Source organism: Osmerus eperlanus, chromosome 2 (assembly GCF_963692335.1).
Source record: "Osmerus eperlanus chromosome 2, fOsmEpe2.1, whole genome shotgun sequence".
Classification (NCBI taxonomy): Eukaryota; Metazoa; Chordata; class Actinopteri; order Osmeriformes; family Osmeridae; genus Osmerus; species Osmerus eperlanus.
In genome coordinates, this window is record NC_085019.1 from 9,906,836 (window position 1) to 9,926,960 (window position 20,125).

The following is a 20,125-nucleotide window of genomic DNA, read 5'->3' on the forward strand; positions in this document are numbered from 1 at the left end:
ACATCTGTGCGTTAAATGTGAACGGCTGAGGTTCACGTCGATCAAAATTAACGGCAATCCATGATTTGTTCTGTAATACCCAACCCTTTGCTTGAGCAGCTAAATGACCGCATTTACAAATTTACAGTAATTGACATTAGGTATAGGAAAAAAAATATGATTGAATGACAATTGTTTTTCGATTGTTGTCCAAATAAGTATACTATTTATTGGTTTAATTTCAATGCAGTCAGTAATCTATAATCTAATCTTTGTACAAATAAATAAATAAAAGGAAACGGAATACAATTATACGATGCATAAGATAATAACTAGGCCTACTGAAACAGATAGGCTAACACAATTTAGGAATTTAGGATCTATAGCTAATTTTAACAGCTTTTAAATGAAGGATCCTCCTAGATGACTGTGTATTAACTTAATTGTCATCTAGTAAGGCATCGCTATATATATGAAGCTAATTTGTATGAGCTATTATGTATGAGAATACATAATGCATTGTAATGATCATCATTTTGCAATAATCATTGGAGAAACGGTTCCCTCTGCTTGCAACAGTTGAATGCCTTGAATGCAGCTCAGACATACAAAGTTGCTAAGCAACCGTATACATGTCTTTCGGCAAAGAAGTTCTGGATGAATACAGGTAGGATGGACGGACCGTGGCTGTGTCTGAAACCGCTAACTTGTTGTCATTAACATTTCACTACATTATTCAGAAATAGCGACATGTCGACAGTTGTCGTTAGTCTGGTCCGTACTGCGGTCTGTTAGCTGTGCATGTGAGACTAATCATCATAGATACGATTTTATGTAGCTGAAGGTGAGGTGAAAAGTGTATCTTGAAGAAACCTCAACCATAAAAATGCTACTGTTGCTAGGCTACCCTTGGTAGTTACAAGTCAAACATTTAACTTAAGCAGAGTTACAGTAGTGGGCTGTTTTTGGGGAACGTTGTTTGGTTTCCCTGTGGTTTTACAAAACAGCAAGACAAAAAGACCAATAATCTCGTTTGGGTAATGAATGATGATTGAAAACAGTCAACTTGCTAGCTATCTTGCCAACTGGCTTAGCTCTAGTTATTTGCACTTACTGTACTGTACAGTACAGTACAGTACAGTACAGTACTGTACCAGACATTAGGCTAGTTGAGACGTTGGATGGTATGCTACAGTATTTGTTCCCACACTGGACAGTGCAGTGGATGCACTGTCCACACACACTCTTAGGCTTATCTAGCTACATTAGAATCAACAGTCACAGTTTTTCCTCTGTATCTTTGCTTTTTTTTATTTCTCTCCTAAGTAACTGTAGACAGAGTACAGCGTCAATCACATTCGCAGCATGAGTTGGCTATTTGACACTGTGAAGCTTAATGTGGTGGATGAGGAGATGCTGCAGAAGGCTGTGGAGGAACAAGGCCCTCAAGAGCAGGCTGGGCGCATTGCCAAGGAAGAAGGCATCCACTATAATGAAGTCTGCCAGTTGAGTCTGGACTACAGAAGTATGGAATGTTTGATTTAAATTAATGTTTTAAAATATTTTACATTATTTGTTTACACTGATGCACATTGTTTCTGAAAGGGCAACAAACTTACATTCACTGTTTGCTGTTTCTGCATAGACATCAGGAAGATTGACCACCTCTGGCAGTTTACGGCCCTGACTAAACTACAGCTGGAATGCAACAAGATTAGCAAGATAGAGGGACTAGAGACACTCATTAATCTTACAATTCTTAGTAAAGAGGCTTTTATCATCTTGTATTCATATTTTAATTTAACTGGATTTGTATTCAACTGCAGCTTATTCCTTGAATAACACTTGATCTCGGCTTCTTCCAATCTCTGTCTCTGTCTGTTTGTTTCTCTCTCTCTACTCTCTCTCTCACCCTCCTCTAGACCTGTCCTTTAACAACATTGAGGTGATTGAGGGGTTAGACACTCTGGTGAACCTGGAGGACCTGAGTCTGTTCAACAATCGCATCTCTGTCATACACAACATGGACACACTTCTAAACCTGAAACTTCTCTCTCTTGGAAACAACTGCTTGGCCCAGCTAGAAAATGTGAGCTACCTTGTATTAAATCCTCATCATGATTCAAATCCTTCACACATTATATACCGTAGGCCTACAGTTTTTGTTTAGATGATTGTATATTTCTGGCTGCTTAATGATACCTTCTCAAATGACTTAATTTTGTCTTTCAGCAGGATATTAAATGACACATTATGATTATGAGGGTACAGTGCAGATAAGTAGCTCAATTTGAGGGTATTTAGATCCTTATCAGATTAACCAGTAAAGAATTCAATTTGTTCATAGTCCCTCCTTTGAATGTGAGAAACACAGTAGTGTTGACGCGAATTAAATTGTCCATCATAAGGCTTAAAAATAAGTTGACATAATTGTTTTTTTATTAAATAGAGCACATGTAAGACTGACTATGAAAAGAATGATCACTGTAAAAGGTAATGACTGAAGTTTGAGTAGTTTTTCGCAGGTCTTTTAAAGATTGTTGCTTAGCCAAGTTAATCGACAAATCTGAATCCAATTTGACATGCTAAAGAAGCATCTGAAGACAAAAGCCCTTTAAACAAGCAGGAAATGAAGACGACTGGAGTGCAGGACTGAAATAGCATCACTGTCAAAGATACCCTGTGTTTGATGATGACTTGGTCACAGACATTGCATGCAAAGGAAATGCAACCAACTATTAAATAGGATTACTTTGTTTTACATACAGTAATGTCAATTTGCCCAAGGCCTTCTGGTGCCCTAAAATGGAGGAACTATGTGCTTGCTATCATTTCTAAATGGTACATCTGATATGTATGAACATACCCAAAAATGAAAGCTGACAGTTTTGATTTTAGTAACATGCCATACTAAATGCAGAATCCTAACAGCAAAGCATGTGCCATTGTACTTGGACTTTTAGTGCTCATTGTACTGTATACTGTACTGTATGTTAGAAGTCAGCCTATACAAAACATAACTTTTACAATGTGATGCTCTGACCAGGTGATCTACCTCAGAAAGTTCAAGAATCTCTGCTCCCTCGATCTAGCTGGGAACTTAATCTGCGAAGCAGAGAACTACAAGATCTTTGTGACTGCATATCTCTCAGATTTGGTCTACCTGGACTACAGGTTACTGGACAAGCAGACGGTTAGTGGCAACTCATTCAAAGCTTACACAAATATCTCCACTTGAATCTTGCTAGATTACTTCTTACTATCCCTAACCCTACTATGACCAAGCTTTTAACCAGACTTCATATTTCAACCGTAAGCATCTCAATCATTTATGTATACCAGAGAATTGCAAAACTGCTGGTCACAAGGTTTCACAATATGCGTCCTCTGGTAAGTAGTTCACTGATTACCATCATCAGGGAACTGAACCCACCTCTCCTGCATTATTGTCCACTATCCTGTTCTCTTCTATGAAAAGTCATGGGCATAAGTGTCAACATGATACAATCCCCAGCACAAAGCCCGATCCCACAAAAGTTACAACATTGTCTGGGAATCAAACCCAGGCCTTTTGCATGGCAGGCCAGGCTAGTCAAGGAGTAAGAGGTTTGCAGGCACCTTTGTAATTGAATTTATGTGGTTTTATGTCCATTGGGAGTGGGCATTTTCTACATCCTCCCAATTAAGACGTATGACGTAAGAGGGAAGTACTTGAAAAGGTCAGTTGGAGACTTGGTGCTATTGAAGCAGCAGTTTGACCTTTTTTTAAACACTTATTGTTAACAGTGGAGAAAAATGTATGTTGTGAGTCTATATAAGATACCGTATGTTTTAGGGTTGGTATCACTCGGCTGAATGACACTTGTTATGTGTCCTCCAGCGGATCGGTCACAGAGCGCTTAAGTACTTTACGGTACTGAGTAAATAATTTGTATTAATCCGGCATCCTGACTATTTGAGCGTAAAGTGTCTTCAGAATTCTTCCACTACACCTTACCCATTATTACATTCTGTCTGCCACTAAACACAGTTTTCTTGTCTAGCGAGAACACGCTTATGGAAAATACCAGAATTCTATTGAGGAGATGAAACACAATGAGACTCAGGAGCAGAAGGCTTTGGAGGCTAAGCAAGGCCTCGAGGAGGAGCTGCAGCTACACAGGGTAACCTCCATACTCAGTAGCTAGCACAGTGTCAGTGTCCCATTCTTTTGTGTGTTCAACTTGAAATAAGTGCTTTCTCCTTTTCATGTATGGAAAATAAATGTATTGTTGTATGTGTATGCATCTGTGTTTTCTTCCACTCCCTTCAGGATGCTTTTGTGGAGTTCTTGAATGGGCCATATCTGTTTGACAGTATGTATGCAGATGACCCAGAAGCAAGCAAACTGGCCTACCTTCCTGGAGTAGATGTCCTACTAGAAACATATTCTTTTATGTCCATTCTCTTCATTTAAGAGGCACAATTAATTAAACCAACAAATATATTTCTCTGTCAGATGTGTGTGATTGGAAAAATCCAGTGTGAAATGTTCCTTGACTTTGTCCTTACATACAAAAGCCAGTTGGTGGTGCTGTGTGAGCAGGTGTTTGAGATTGGCTTGGCTCAGCAGGGCCGCAGGGAGAGCGAGGTCAAATCCTTCTTTGGCTGCTCCAAAGAAGCTGTGTCTGACAACCAGCAAAGAGCAGCACAGGTCGCCGCTGACTTCGAGATGACCAGGCGACAGGTGAGCTACTGCCATAAAACCATATCCATCTCTTGTGACGTATCGAGTCTTCCATGAAACCAAAAAGTGTAAAAAAATAAAATAAATAAAAAGATTCAATCTGTTTAACCTGATGGTTTACACAAATTGGTACAGAACTAGTTCCGACACTGATACCGATAATGGCTAAAAGATCATGGATGTTTGATTTGTGCGTGTGCAATTCTTTCTGATCAATTGTGGCTCTGTACATGAGTATTAATTGGCTGGCAGATTAGCGGGTCACGGTTGCAGGTTTTGATGTTTAATCCTATCAGCGGAGGAATATTGGCTAATCAGCTTGATGCCACCTGGGCCTCAGATGGCTTATTTTTGTCTCATCTCCTCATTAGCAAATAGATTAAGACAGATGAAAAATGACACATTCCTTAATAAGATGGGGGCTTTTTAATGAGAAAAGTTTCTCTGTGAACTCAATATTTACTTAAAGTTAAAGAGATTAGTCTTCCAGATCCAATACCATTATCTAAACGTTTCAGTCAGTTGACCTTTTAAAGCAGAGGTCTTAACATCTCAAAATACCCAAGTTATCATCCCTGTCCTCTGGGTACAATGCAGTGGATGGGAGAAATGCAGCAGGCTACAGACATGCACCTCCTGGAGGCCCAAGTGATGCACTGCAGTGAGGCGATCAGCTTGCTGTGCGACAGCCTCATGACCCTGGAGCTGCAGCTGGTGGACCAGCTGGAGGTGAGAGCAGGGCATGGTGGAGGGGATATACACACAGGATATATGAATGGAACTGGATAGTTACATAGTTGTGTGTTACTTCAAATTCGTTCAGGTTCAATTACATGCACCATATGGTGCATTCGATAACTGATTGTGTTTCTCAGTGTTGCAAACTCAGCAGGAAAATCCATGTTGGATATACTTTGTTGGAAGGAACAGTATGCTACACAAATATCTAAAGACATTGAAATCCATGTTGTTGGTTTTTAATATGTATATTTGTATATATGTATATATTTACATTGCAATTATTTAACATCTTGTAGGATATAATCAAAGACTTTGAGAGGAACATCACAGACATGGTTGCCGGGTTTGTCGAGATTGTTCAAGGAATATATCCTTTGTCCAGTTGTGGATTCCCTTCCCTCACCACTATCAGTTATAAAAGGGTTATGGGAACACAGTGGGACTATCTCTGTCACATGCACACAAACACAGATAGTATAGAGTTGATTTAACTCCGAAGCACTTTTGCCCAATGTCGAGACCTGGAGAACCACCACCACGAGAAGCTTTTGGAGATTGCTGTGGCAACACTGGAGAGGGTGGCAAAGAATGAGCTGGAGGAAGACATGCCTTATGACGTGAGAATGGTGAGTGTCTGACTCAAGAAGGTTACTGTGCTTTTGGTGTGGGAGACCCTCCCCCTAACATTCATCTACCTGGGGTACTTAGCATTGGGTTCGCCTTTGGAGTGGTTTTGCACATGACAAGGATGTTCTCCACCAGCTATGAACGCTCATAATTATTCTGTGTATTACTCCAGCAACGCTGCATAATTCTTTACGATTAATCTATCTCTTACAATCTTTAGTATACTATGTGTCTTCCAGCTGTTTGTAGACAAGGACACAGTGATCAACGCAGTCAGTGCCTCTCACGACACACACCTTCTCAAGATCGACAACCGGGAGGATGAGCTAGTGACCCGCATTAACAACTGGATGGGATCTCTCATGAAATCAGTATGAAGAGGAAGACACATAGACACACACATACCAAATGACCAAAGTTTTGCTGGTAGAGAGTAGTATTTACGTATAATTTCAGATTTTTACTCCTGTTTGCTCATTCCTTCAGATCCAAGATGAGGAGGTAAAGAGGAATCGAAAGCGTATCTCAGAGATCCACAATTACGTAGACTATGTGAGAAATCAACTGGATGAGATGCAGCAACAACATGAACACCCCTGAAGGAGGCACAATCCAGACCATAATGACATCCATGATCACATTTCTGAAAAATTCTGTTTTGATCAAATCTATTTTTTTTTTTTTTATGTGGTTTTTCATTTTGTTTTCTGGTAATGCACCAGGAGAAGAACTGTGATAGAAGACAAAGTGCTTAGAGAAGAAACTTTGGAAGCCAAAGTGCTTAGTTATGTATTTATGATTTATAAGAATTGAATTACAGCAACATTCTGCCATCTACAGTTATCTGGTGTGTGTGTTTTACAGAGAGTCAAGTACATTTTATTTATCCCACTAGGGGAAATGAGTTTGTAGACAGGTATTAAAACACATTCAATCCATCATAAATACTACATAAACAGCATACATGACACCACACAGAGACAACAACACAATACCGTACAGTACAAGAATCACTTCATGTTGAAACCCAGAAATAAGTTCTGTCAATTAATACTTACTGCCATTCATTTATGCAAATTTAGCCTCCCAAAAGCAAAACAAACAAAATAGTCCACAAGTCTTTTTGTTCTGTGGGTGGAAACTATACCAAATGACCCAATGACTTTACTGGCCACTCTGACAAGCCGATTAAGCCTGTTCTTATTAGCCAAATTCTGATTCCCAAACCACTACACAAAAGGTCAGCACCGACTAAATACAAGTTCTATAAAACAGAGTCTTCATTTGGTGCACACCTTAAAAGAGTGCACCTAAATGATTGTGAGTGAGAGTGAAAAGACCAGTTATTAGTCTTTAATCTCTATGCAACATTACAACACGTTTGTTTCGTCTGTCACATTCAAGTACAATCAAACCTGAAAACATGACCTAAAAAATGCTGGTGAATTACATTCACTGAAGGAATGTTCATCATGTGGTCTTTTTTACAGCAAATAGGCTACTACTGTTCAAGACCTCTTTGGTACGTTGGCAAATAAGCGAATACATGTCCCAAAATACATTTCGGTAAAGTAGCCAATAAGATTCTAATTCAAAATACATGTGTGTACCTTTAACCAATAGAATCAAATTATGCTGATTTCTGTTGCACCGTTGCAGTTTTCCAATTTCCACTAGTTTAGAAACCATCAGCCGTCGTCAGCGTTCCAACTAGGCAGAGCAAGCCTGGTACCGGGGTGGACCAGTTTTTTAACTGGCGGACCGCTGGGTCAGTAACCCCTCTTTCTCTAATTGTTTTCTGACTGAAGGTTCATGACTGTTGCGGTCGGTGACACTGACGCGCTAGCGCTCATCATGCCGGTCCGTACGGAGTGCTGCGGCAGCCCAGTTGCGGCCCGTCTATCCTCGGCCTCACTTATCCCTCCGCCGCCGATTAACACGCAACAGCCGGGCGTGACTACTTCGCTCCTGTACAGTGGCTCACAGTTTCGGGGGCATCAGAAGAGCAAAGGAAATTCATATGACGTTGACGTCGTTTTACAGGTGAAGTGCAGACTGTACTGACACATGCATGCAGCACTACAGTAGCTGATCAACAAGATGTTCATTTCCTGTGAACAATGTTTTACATTTTCGTATTACCAGGTAGCTGGCAGTATGTTAAGCTAATGCTAGTCAGCATGAAGGTAGCATTGCATGAGCTTACCATGTATGGATGACACATTAGAACTCCGCATTTGAGACCCGTTGGCATACCGTAGCAAATGCCTCCGCTGAAACTGTAACCTGTTTTAGAAAGCAAGTCTGGTGCACTACCTAGCCTTTTCAAACACTTGAAAAACGAATATGCAAGCTAGATACCGACTGACTGGCATTGCTTTTCGTTTAGCTATCTGGTGATGTAAACAATCTCCTAACCGTTAAACTGACATAACCTATGTTTGCAGATGTAGTCCTAATGTGGCTGACAGACCTTTAACTGCATTGCTTATTAATTAAACACACAAAAAAGGAAAGTTTATTCCTTCAAGCTGATGTTTCTGAAACAGACTTTTGTGCATGACAATTGACATTGTGTTTAACTCACAGCACGTGACAATGGAGGACTCCTATCTGTGTGGATACTTGAAGATCAAAGGCCTAACAGAGGTAAAGATGACTAGAACGGGGTTCCCACTTAAGGCATGGATTTATGTTATCATAGCTTGATTGGCGCTGGTAGTCAATTGTCTGAGAACTTGTAGGCTAGGTTACATATGCAGAGTCCTCACTATAAATTGCACATCACAAACTAACAGTTGTAAGGAAGCACACAAGTCCTTCTGTGCAAGAAGAAAAATAGTTTTAGCCTAATCATGTTAACAACAAGCTATTACCACTGTAACAAACATTATGTTCTCTTCCATACAACTTCCTACACAAACACAATTTGACCAGCCCTCTACATACTGTTTGCAACCTGGATCCTCTCTCCAGATACTGTGCTGTATAGTCCCTATCCTCCATGAGAAAGATGTTAATCCATCTGTGACAGGCGCTGGGTCAGCTCTAATTTAGCTTGGCATATTTCATAGTAACAAGTAGCTGGGGTTAAACAGTATTGTAATTGGGAGTGTTTCTGAATTGTCTGTTTTTTGTTTAGACATTGGTTTGCTCTCTCTCTTCATATTTTCTCTCTCTTCCACACAGGAGTATCCTACTCTCACCACGTTCTTCGCCGGGGAAATAATAAGCAGAAAGAGGCCCTTTTTAACTAGAAAGTGGGACGCTGATGAGGATGTTGACCGGAAACACTGGGTAGGTATACTGAAAGGCCTGAAAGTGTCCAGGTTTTTAAGTTTGTCTGCTCATTGTTACCAATAAATTTGTTTTTTCTGTTTTTCCAGGGAAAGTTTCAGGCTTTCTACCAGTACGCAAAAAGCTTCAACTCGGACGACTTTGACTACGAAGGGCTGAAGAACAGTGACTTTGTCTTCATGAGGTGGAAGGTACAGGGGAACATTTGCTGAGTGTCTCTCTCTATCTCTGTAATTGTTTACCTTTGACTTCACCCAGTGTCTCTGGCCTACAGGAGCAGTTCCTAGTACCGGATCATACCATCAAAGACATCAGTGGAGCCTCTTTTGCTGGCTTCTACTACATCTGCTTCCAGAAATCTACAGCTACTATCGAGGGCTACTACTACCACAGGAGCTCCGAATGGTAGCTAGCTACACTACTAATGATGCTATTACTGCCGCTACTGCTGCTACTACTACTGCTATGGGTGTATGGGTAGCATTACACTACAGCTGCTGTTTCTTTATTGCATCTGTTACCACTGTTCGTAATCCAACCTTAACTACAACTAGTGTGCAATATGCTAAGTAGCTATTAGATATTCTGAATGAGCAGTTGAAGAATTCCTCTTGTTTGGATTTAACCCCAATGTTGTGTTTTCTACACTGATCTTTTCCTCTTCCCTCTTGTTTCTCCCAGGTACCAGTCGTTAAACCTCACCCATCTCCCTGAACACAGTATGCCTATCTATGAATTCCGGTGACACCCAAACCCCTGGGACTACTGGATAGGGCAGGTTGATTGGCACTGCCCTATAGACAAATCGAGGGAGGAGGTCAACTATCCAGGCATGTCAAGGAGGGATGTACCAGTCTGGTCTGTTGATTGGCAAGAGAGACGCACACAGATGGGCAGGCGGATGGAAATGCGTGGTGAGATCAAGGACGTGGTTGCTGACAGAAAGGCACATATCCCAGTTTGCCTCAATCTGGATGTTGCATCAACTGGGATACAAAGCAACGTGACTTAGTTCATTTTTCTAAGGACAGATCTTAAGAAATCCTCTTGTCAGCCTCTTTTCAACTGCTCTTTTCTTTCAGTTGGGGATAGTCAGAATGTTAACTGCCAATGTTTTTTTTTGTCTTGCCTTGTTATGGTTTGGTTATGGGTTGTTGGGTCATTGAAGCAGTATCTGTCGAGGAGAGAAATATATCGAAAGATTGGAATTTCCTTTGAGTTTTTATGTCATATACTTTGAAGACATTGCAATGAGGCTTAATTGAGAGTGATGTAGCCTGAGGGTGAACTAGGGATATTGATGACCCTCTGTTAGAAGGTCACATGAATAATATTGACAAGAGTGACCTTTTGCAAGTGTTCCACAGAAGCAATTGACTCTTTGGGTTTGATACATGAGTAGGCCAGCGATGATTGTCGTTTGCTATCGATTTATGAACCTTACATTGTGGTCAGGCTGTTGCTACTGGTCCATAGTTAGAGGGGTTGCTAGCTAGTGTGGGAGTTAGAGAGAAACTGTTGAAGCAGTTAGGGCATCGGCCATGCCGATGTCTGTGTTGGCTGTGTCCCAAGGGTGAAGCGGTAGCTATATTGTTAGTGTAGTAGGACCCATTCATAGTGTATATTAGTGTCTATTTTCAAGCTGCTAATGTAATTAAAAGAAGAAAGCCTCCTACCTATCGCCTCAAGCGAACAGCTAAACGCTTTAACATTGCTTCTCTCATTGTTCTATGCAAGTACACAATGGCTGCCGGTTAATAATCCAGTGGCACTAAAAAACGTTCCATTTTTATTTTCAGAGATGATTTTTAAAATATTATGATGAGCGATCACACAAACAGAGATTATTTATTGACAGTAAATGTTGTTGATTTGTATACATGAATATACATACATATAAAGATGGAAATAAAAATATATTTTGTTTATTTTTATCCACCAGCTTTTGAAACAAAATACTCAGTTGTCCTCTGCATTAGCCCTGAATTTTATTGAAAATGTATTTTTATTTTAAATTTAATTTCAGGCAGCTTCATTCGAATTAAATTCTTATGATGGCCTGACATTGGAATGCGAGTGTGAACCATGTGGTCATGAGGTTCCTTGCCTGTCATTTCTAAATCTGCAAATGTATGATGTGTGCACTGCATAGCCCACATCCTTCCCAGAACTTCTCATTATACAAACGCACAAGAGGCCCTAAAGGATCAGTTTGGTCGTCTCCATCAATCTTAAAACGACCAGAAAGGTCTTCAAGACATTCACCTTTCCATGTGTGAAGAGATGTGTGTTTTTGTGACTAAGGAAAACCCTAGCTGCCTTAAATGTCAAATGTTTGTACAAAGCACCATTACAGTATAATTTTCTTTTTCTATTTGAGAGGTTGGCTCTCGAGTGTGGAAACCTGTTTGTGTGATAAGGGAGAATTACGTCTAGGAGGGAATACTCTGGCCTGGTAAACCATCCTGATCTCTACAGCAAACATTCTGTTTCACTCCATTGGTCTTTCTGGAATTTGACCTATACACAAGCATTTTCGCTTTAGATCACGGCAAATTGACTGGAAGTTGGTCCGTTGAAGTGTTTAGCTTCATGTTTGCAAATCCCACTGGTGACGCCCCATGGTTCAGTGAAATGAAAAAGGAGATTGGTTTGTCATAGACCTGACATCAGCGATTCAGGAAGTCTGGGTGGACAAGTTGTGAAATATGAAGCGGAACTACTAAGCCTACCTCAGTAGTCGTATTAGTAGTATTTCATGCAAGGTGTCATTACTGACCTGTGTAATGCTAGGCATAGGCTGTATGACTAAAGACACATTTGGAAATTGCTGCTTTAGACAGTATTGCTCAAAGGTTATTTTAAGTGACAAATGTTATCAGGTTTGAAGATGCATTACAAACTGAACTGCCGACTTTGATCATGTAATTCTTCTGACCAAACAAAGAATGCATGTAAAATTTGACAAAACAGTGTTTGCTCAAGAGATATATTTGAGATTGTGAATAAAGTTTGAATAATATATGCTTGGCAATTTGCAGTTCTAATTCAAAGACATGATGCAGACCATATCACAATCATTATTTCAAAGTGTTCATTATTTTTTAAACCGAAAGACAGTTGGAGAGAGACATGAAAGCAGTGAGAAGAGAAGACATGTAGGAAATGGCCTGGGCCAGAATCAAATCCAGGGCCCTGTGTTAGGGCCTCACCCTAAATGGTATGTGCTCTACCTGGTGAGCCATCGGAGTACCCCATAAACCATAATTTAAGGAGTTAAGAAAGTATGAAACAAAAACTTATATTACATTTATGTGGATTTACACAAGCTACAATGTATATAAATGAGAAAATAACATCAATAGAGAGAATTAGAAACAGAAAGTAATTTTGCTGTTTGACCAGTAGATGGCAATGGTGTACTATTAAATAGTCCGTTTTTAAAACGTTTTTTACGTTAAATGGTTTTGAGTAATATTGTATGTTGAGTGTATTGGAAATACTCACACTTCTTTTTTATATTTAAGGTATGAACGTTTCTAAACGCAGTATTCCTGTGTATTTTTTATTTGATATGCCAGAAGATCTAAAGTAAACGATATGAAATGAGCTAAATGGAAATTAAAGAAACTATCTCATGCTGACTTAAAGGCATGGGACAGGCAGATTGCCACTGGTCAGTGGTACAGTAGTATTATGTCCTGTACTTCTAAGGCAGTGAGTTTCTCAATTTCATATTTAACTTTGACACCTCACACAAATTGTGTGACTTTATGGACTGACACAAGCCGTTGAACAAGCAGTTCCATTGTAAAATATTGAAAGGTGGTGTATTAATCACCAACCCCTTCCTGTATTCAAGTATTCAAATATGATAAAAGTGTTATAAAAGTATTCAAGACTCATTGCTGATAAAAAAAGTATTTAGGGCTGAAAGATGGATTATTATTTTTTTGTAAATGTGCTGGGAGAGTTGGTGTGTAGAGTAAGGATATATGCTTCCAAAGATTTCTCATCACTTGTGTAGTCCTACGTACTTCTAACGTACTCCACAGTCACGCCTTCAACTCGGAGGAATATATGCACCTGTGCCACCGGCCCACGGCGTTCAATAGGTTAGCTATCCTCTGTACACAGCGCAAAACTCACCAGGAGTAAACTCTTTTGCAACAACAATGGAAGCGCAACGGTATCCAATCAGAGTCAGGATGATTGGCTTGGTGCAAAAAGAAAAGACCAAAGTAAGTAGACTATATTTACATAAAGCTTTTCATCAAATGTTTGTTTTTTTACTTTACTAAATTATTTTCATATAGGCCTATTTGGTATTGTATTATTCTTTGTGTGTACAGTTTTCGTTTTGCAAATAGACTAAAACGTTTAAACTTAAGAAAGATTTCATAATAATTTAGCATTTTATTTTGCTTTTAGATGTTTATGACATCGGTGCTTTGGTCAGACCAGAGTGACATACTTGTTTACAGAAGTTGTGATGACTTCAAGAAACTTCACGTGAGTTACTTATATATATAATTAAATCACAAATACGATTTCAATACACACAATTATTCTTAATCGTATATTTAACTATTTGTTGAACAGAAGCAAATGAAGAAAGCATTTCCTCCTGCAAACCATCTGAAAAAATCGGACAGAATTATTCCAAAATTTAAAAGTAAGATTGTGTCAATTTTTTAAAAATAATTGACTAATTGTCTTGCATTGTTTAATTTCTATGCTACATTTCTTCTATATTATTAAACCCATGTTTCACATTTCATTTTAAGACAAAGGCATGGGATCTCAGAAGGGCACCAACAAGACAGTTATGTGCCTCAAATATCTGGAAAAGTATTGCAGCGAACTCCTGAGCTGTGATCCGCGCGTGTTAGAAAGCTCTGAGCTAATCCAGTTCTTCCATCCCAAAGACCAAGACCTCCATCCTGACTTCGCCAAGAATAGGTCATTAGAGGCTACCGTGTACTATTCTGGTTGAAACTTTTAGATTTACGCACGCATTACGCATAGGCTTAACGGGCTATGAACCACAGCGTTTATGACCGTTTAGATTGGTTTCAGATTCCAAAAGTTCACAAATATTTTATTTCCGCAGCATCGTGATTATGCCCTCACAGGACACCATCGAAGACAAAGGAAGTCTAGGCTCCGGTGGACATGACAACAATGGAAACGTGACGCAACCGTTCGTGACCGAGGCATACAGGTGTCTGGCCCCCTACGAGACAAAGGACACCAATAATCGACCCTTCAAAGTAGCGGTTGACGAAAATGTTGACGTACTCATCAAGGACAAAGTTGGTAGGGATGCGTATTGATAAGATTTTAACGATTCCGACTCCTTATCAATTCCTGCTTATCTATTCGATTCCTTATCGATTCTCTTATCGATTCCTCTACAGCCAACTATGTGCGTCCTGCACCCCCACACACACACACTCGTTCTAAACGAATTTCTCAAACTGGCTTTGACTGGCTCTGAAATGAGCTATACCACCTAGGCCTCTTCAGGCCTCTGTTTTCAAAACAAAATATAGTCGGAGATAAAAACTTTCAGTTTCCTTGTGTTCAAGCTTCTATTACTCAACACCAGTAGGACTTACGGTTGTCCTAACAACAGGGGAAATAATTTCAGTGTCACCTTTCAAAAGAGACCATTTACATGCATGTACTCCAAATGGTTCAACAACAGCTTTCAATGTACTTTGTGCATGTTGTTTAGGCGTTTTCAGGCACATTTAACAGGACTATTAAAAGGTTAAACAATTAAAATGCTAAATTTAATAATGGATTAAAAATCGATATGCTCAGTTTAATAATGGGACACGCGAACGTCCCGATAACGTGAAATGATCAATAAGATCAATACTAATGGGAGACGAATGCCGGAGCTAAAATGTATGCTTCAAACGATGGGACAGAAGATAACTAGATCGACTACACACAATAAAGGCAAATTGCTTCACACAGTAACAAGTGGTTGTGATCACTTTTGAGCAGTTTAGCTCTACCTTAGATAGTTAGTATAGTTATAGATATATATAGATATATATAGTAGAGATGAAGCGCGAACGTTAGCTGCGCTGCTGCATGCATCGAACACATGACGTTCCAGTAACTTCATTCCATGCTGTGTGTTCAAATGCTTCTTCATATTTGTAGTATTTCCTCCCTTCAACGAAATAGACTTTTTACACACGTTACAAGTGGCATTGTTGTAATTTTGTCGTGTGAAATACAACCAAACTTTAGAACGCTTCTTCCTAGTTGCCATGTTTGCTGCAGTCTGTCTCAATAAACGATTCTAGAAACACTTTTCAACATTCTCCAATGTATTGTTTGAATCGCTTAATGCTCATTTCCTCGTAATAACTTATAAAGGATGAACCTGTATTAGTGTAGGCCTACTGCCTCGTGAAAAGGATATGTCCATCAATCTCATTGCTTCCTCTTCTTTCTCTGCATATACAGGCTGGTGGCTAGTTGAGAATGAGGATAAACGATTGGCCTGGTTCCCAGCCCCCTACCTGGAGAAGGTTGAGGATGATGGGGATGAAAATGACGGATTTGTGACCCATGGAGAAAGTAAGTGACTGAACACATTGGCTATGTTGGAATTTTTTGAAGCAAATTTTCTGATAACACAACACTTAACAAACAAAATATGTCTAACATGGGTCCTCTGAATCTAGATGCCCTGTACTGTGCTGTGAAAAATTACAAGGCTACCAATAGAGACGAGGTGTCTTTAGAAATGGGTTCAGTGGTGGAAGTCCTGCAGAAGTCTGATAATGGCTGGTGGCTCATCAGGTAGGTTACATCACAATGTCATTCATTACCAGTAGGTAATCAATATCACTGCACTACATGGTTTCCTGGAAAAGATTGTCTAGCCATGGTCTACTATATCACTTTTAGTACAGTTTATCAAAAAAAAAATTGTCTCTTGTTTAGGACACTGTTTAGGACGCTGGCCTTAACTGATTTAGTAAACAAGAATGCTGTTACATTATTTGCTGCTCTTTGATTGTTAAATGCCCATTAAAGGACTTTGAGTTTGCTTACATTCTATGGACTAAACAGCCTCATAATTTTTGACAAATTTCATAATTTTTCTACAAATTTTTGACTAAAAAAAAGAAAGAAAAAAGCTGACAATACTGATCTGTGATAATCATGATCATAGTCTTTGGTATTCTTGAATACCCAAGATGGTTGTGCTTTGGTATCCTTGACACTAATTAAAGCTCATGTCTGTCTTCGAATCCTTCTCTTCTTCTCCCAGACACAACAGTAAGACTGGCTACGTTCCCGTCATGTACCTACAGCCCTACAACAACCCCCTTGGGCGCCTGGTCACCCTGCAACAAGACTTACGAGGATCTAACCTCACGCAGGCCTCCCTGCAGGTCCCCGGGCCCTCCCTGGCCAGACAATCCCAAGAGCACAGCCGATCACAGAGCAACCTCCTGCAGCCCTTTGGCCTTCAACCCTTTTCCACCAATCACCTTTATCCTGCCAGTAAGAACATGTCCCGTTCTCTGAACATTTTATCGGAGCCCCACCCCGAGCCACGCCCAAAGCACCACCCAGAGCCCTGTCCTCAAACAGTTTCCACCATGGGCCAGCAAACCCCCACTATCATGGTGGTGGAGGACGTGGAGGGAGACAGGCGTGGGAGGAGCCTGACAGCCAGCAGCTATGACAGCCAGGGCAGCCAGGACAGCCAGGACAGCAATGACAGCCTGGACAGTGAATTCAGTTCCTGCTGCTCCTCCTCTCTCAACCTGAGCAGCGGGGACATGGACGAGGCACTCCGTCTGAGCAGGACTCCGCCCCCCATGGTGATGGACCACCTCAGCCCTGACGGAAATGGAGGCCTGCAGACTAAAGGAAAGATAACGTCCAGCAGGTCTGACCCTAACCTGTTTAAGATGCCCACCACGCCCAGGGTGCCCCCCAGGCCCCGGGCACATGAGATCCTGTCTCGCTGTACCACAGTCACCCGCAAGAATGTCTCAAAGGCCAAGGTGTTGCCAGTTCCCACAGAAATAGCCAGCCACTGAGGGAGTGGTGCCAGCAACACGGTAGCATGATGGTCAGGAGGAAGTGAATGAAGACTGGTTTGAGGTCAACTTGTGAGACTGTTTGGACGTTTTTTGGTTGATTATTGTGCTTGGCTTTGTATTATGGGTAGCGTAAGGGTTCCCATTATGGTCCAGCAAGCTCTCGACGCTCGTCGGGAATTTTACAAAAATGTAAATATAATACAAATTTGTCACAGCATTGTACTTTACTATGTAGATACACACCTATAAAATTCTGGTTTTAAAATCCAATGCGTGTTTATATATTTAAATATCAAAGTAAGAGGCTGTAATTTGGTTGGTAGGAACGTTGGAGAGTTCCTCACTCTAACCTCCCTACATACTATAGGTATGGCATGGTCAGTCACCTTGTTGCCATGTTGCCGCCGGGCACATGTATGCCAATCACGTTACTGTCAAGGGTTGATCGTTGAAGCGACTGTGAGGATGATTTGGCTTCTTGTTCACCACTTGAAACGTACGTCCACTTTTGGACACTATCAAGAACAAATTGCTTGTGTCCAAGCAATTTGGTTATTAATTTGGTTCACTAAACAGTTGGGTCACTAAAGTCACTAAAGAGTTTAGAACTATTATAAGAACAGTCATCTCCTATGGTATTCTTGAAATATATTTTGAAATACTTTTTGGCAGTTATCTTCTGTTCTAATTTATGTATATAAGCCTGAACATTTTGTGTTGTGTGCTAATTAATTACATTTAGTCATTTAGCAGACGCTCTTATTAATTAATAATGAATAATTGTGAAATCATATCTAGAATTAATATGACTGCTTAAGTGTCTTTCTTCCCAAATTGTATTATTCTTTTATGAAGCTAAAGGATACTAAAACGAGGAAGAAAGAATTATAAGAACATTTATCAGTTATGATACTTTTGATGTTTCTTTTTTCTATTGGGTTCTATCCGCATACCATAATTTATTCTATATCAGTCAGAAAGGTTGTCAGTTTTCTTAGACTGTACTGCAATGAGTAATAATAAACAATAATTGTAGAAAACTTGTCTGTATTTACATTTAGTTATAAGATTCTTTGGAACACAACTGTAAGGAGGCTGAGCATATCAGCAAGAGGGTCATTGTTCTCCAATTCATCTTGCACCACTTGACTTTCTACACTGGTATTTATTATCACAGTGCTGCCAAAAACCTACTTGCTTAACCCTTGTGTTATCTTCGGGTCGTTCTGACCCATCAGTCATTGTGACCCACCGTCGTATTGCGACAACTTTACCGCATACAAAAACAAAGTGAAGCATTTTCTTTTAACCGTTGGGCTGTCTCAGACCCCCCACATTGCGAAGGTTAAAAGAAAATTATTTTTATTTGTTTTTGTATTGGGTAAAATTGGGTAAACACAACGATGGTTCGTTATGAACCTTTGGGTCATGTGACCCGAAGGCAGCACGAGGGTTAACATTTCTTTTTTACACATCAACAGACTGGTGGTGTGCAAATGTGATGAGTGAGACAGACTAACGTAACATAACAGCATTTCAGTGTCTCTTTTACAGTTCAGCGTTTCCCAAAAGCATCGTAAGGCTAAATTGATCGTAGAATCCATCGTACGATGGATCTTAGTTTTACGGGCCGTTTCCCAAAGCCATCGTAGCTAAAGGCTCTTGAAAATGCTCATAGATTAACGAGACCTCCAGATCAGTCGTAGATCGCTAAGTGCATCTTAAGCAGACTCAGTAGAAACACCAGTAGGCCTAGGCCGACCCTAAAAACAAGGGTACATGGATGCAACATGGAAAAAACAAAACTCTTTAAATATATATTTTTATTATTTTGTATTATTTTTACAGCAGTTAAACTGAAACTGGGATATTTTTCAATGAACTAGACCAGAGGTGTGACTTGTGAGACATAAACTGGAGTCCGACTGGAGTCAGATGGCTGAGCTGTTTGGAACTCCGGCTATTATTAATTAGAAGGTTGCCGGTTCGATTCCCGGCCGTGCAAAATGACGTGTTCTTGGGCAAGGCACTTCACCCTACTTGCCTCGGGGGAATGTCCCTGTACTTACTGTAAGTCGCTCTGGATAAGAGCGTCTGCTACATGACTAAATGTAAATGTAAAACTCTACTGGGACACAGGCCCCTATTCATATCCCTTTGTTCTTTCAATCTTGCGCACTATACAACAGTTCAGGGACGCAAGTTTGATATCAGCTTTGGCAGGGACATCAATATGCGAGCGCGCACATTTTTTGGCATTCATTTGAGCGCCTAACACATTTCCTCGCCTCCACCTCTGTTGTTAGAACCTCGATCTCACAGTCTGTGAAATCTTCCTTTTTTGAGTGTTTAGCCATTTTAATTCAGACAAAGAAATGACCTCAGGGGCGCATTTATAGGCCATCTATATGGGAGGAGGTAAGGCGGGGTCAGTGGCTCGTTCACGTGCAGTCAATCTCACATTGATTGTGATTTATAAAGGAAATGTGAGCAGAACCTAGCCTGGCTCTGCCCTCCTACGTACTTCCGCTCAATTTTATTTTTGCTTTTGTACATAGGTCTGGCCATGAGGTACGTAAGTCAGATTTTTCAGGTTGATTTTCTACCGGCGAATCAGCGAACAGAGGGAGTGGCTGAGAACGATGACGTTGATGTCGTGCGCTAGTTG

At 40.3% G+C, this 20,125-nt stretch overlaps 2 protein-coding genes across 4 annotated transcripts; both read left to right on the top strand.

Annotated features, from left to right (window-relative positions):
* The first annotated feature begins 598 nt into the window (after nucleotides 1–598).
* drc3 (dynein regulatory complex subunit 3) lies at nucleotides 599–6,873 on the top strand. 2 transcript variants are annotated; one of them, XM_062452163.1, is made up of 13 exons: nucleotides 599–646; nucleotides 1,306–1,504; nucleotides 1,625–1,741; nucleotides 1,902–2,068; nucleotides 3,026–3,172; nucleotides 4,023–4,142; nucleotides 4,292–4,393; nucleotides 4,520–4,705; nucleotides 5,303–5,434; nucleotides 5,743–5,813; nucleotides 5,949–6,072; nucleotides 6,313–6,444; nucleotides 6,560–6,873. In XM_062452163.1, the coding sequence occupies exons 2-13, from the start codon at nucleotides 1,345–1,347 to the stop codon at nucleotides 6,671–6,673; spliced, it is 1,572 nt and encodes a 523-aa protein (XP_062308147.1). In that variant the 5' UTR covers nucleotides 599–646; nucleotides 1,306–1,344; the 3' UTR covers nucleotides 6,674–6,873. The 2 variants fall into 2 exon arrangements, with proteins under 2 accessions (XP_062308147.1, XP_062308146.1); XM_062452162.1 differs by having other exon boundaries at nucleotides 4,292–4,402; nucleotides 4,529–4,705; nucleotides 6,560–6,872.
* Nucleotides 6,874–7,705: 832 nt separating this feature from the next.
* On the top strand, nucleotides 7,706–18,497 carry LOC134012485 (NADPH oxidase organizer 1-like). Of its 2 annotated transcripts, XM_062452161.1 has the most exons (10): nucleotides 7,706–8,116; nucleotides 8,663–8,722; nucleotides 9,263–9,370; nucleotides 9,460–9,561; nucleotides 9,645–9,775; nucleotides 10,052–10,111; nucleotides 14,529–14,689; nucleotides 15,860–15,973; nucleotides 16,081–16,198; nucleotides 16,674–18,497. In XM_062452161.1, exons 1-10 carry the CDS (start codon nucleotides 7,886–7,888, stop codon nucleotides 17,452–17,454), a joined length of 1,866 nt encoding a protein of 621 aa, XP_062308145.1. In that variant the 5' UTR covers nucleotides 7,706–7,885; the 3' UTR covers nucleotides 17,455–18,497. The 2 variants fall into 2 exon arrangements, with proteins under 2 accessions (XP_062308145.1, XP_062308144.1); XM_062452160.1 differs by lacking the exons at nucleotides 7,706–8,116; nucleotides 8,663–8,722; nucleotides 9,263–9,370; ... (1 more) ...; nucleotides 9,645–9,775; nucleotides 10,052–10,111 and adding exons at nucleotides 13,486–13,611; nucleotides 13,802–13,882; nucleotides 13,973–14,045; nucleotides 14,158–14,332 and having other exon boundaries at nucleotides 14,484–14,689.
* Nucleotides 18,498–20,125: the final 1,628 nt, after the last annotated feature.

Coding starts and splice junctions, on each gene's coding strand:
- LOC134012485 (XM_062452161.1), top strand. CDS start 7,886: ATGACTGTTGCGGTCGGTGACACTGACGCGCTAGCGCTCATCATGCCG. Junction 9,776..10,051: donor TACCACAGGAGCTCCGAATG/GTAGCTAGCTAC, acceptor TGTTTCTCCCAG/GTACCAGTCGTTAAACCTCA. Junction 14,690..15,859: donor ACTCATCAAGGACAAAGTTG/GTAGGGATGCGT, acceptor CTGCATATACAG/GCTGGTGGCTAGTTGAGAAT.
- drc3 (XM_062452163.1), top strand. CDS start 1,345: ATGAGTTGGCTATTTGACACTGTGAAGCTTAATGTGGTGGATGAGGAG. Junction 5,435..5,742: donor AGCTGGTGGACCAGCTGGAG/GTGAGAGCAGGG, acceptor AACATCTTGTAG/GATATAATCAAAGACTTTGA. Junction 6,073..6,312: donor TGCCTTATGACGTGAGAATG/GTGAGTGTCTGA, acceptor TGTGTCTTCCAG/CTGTTTGTAGACAAGGACAC.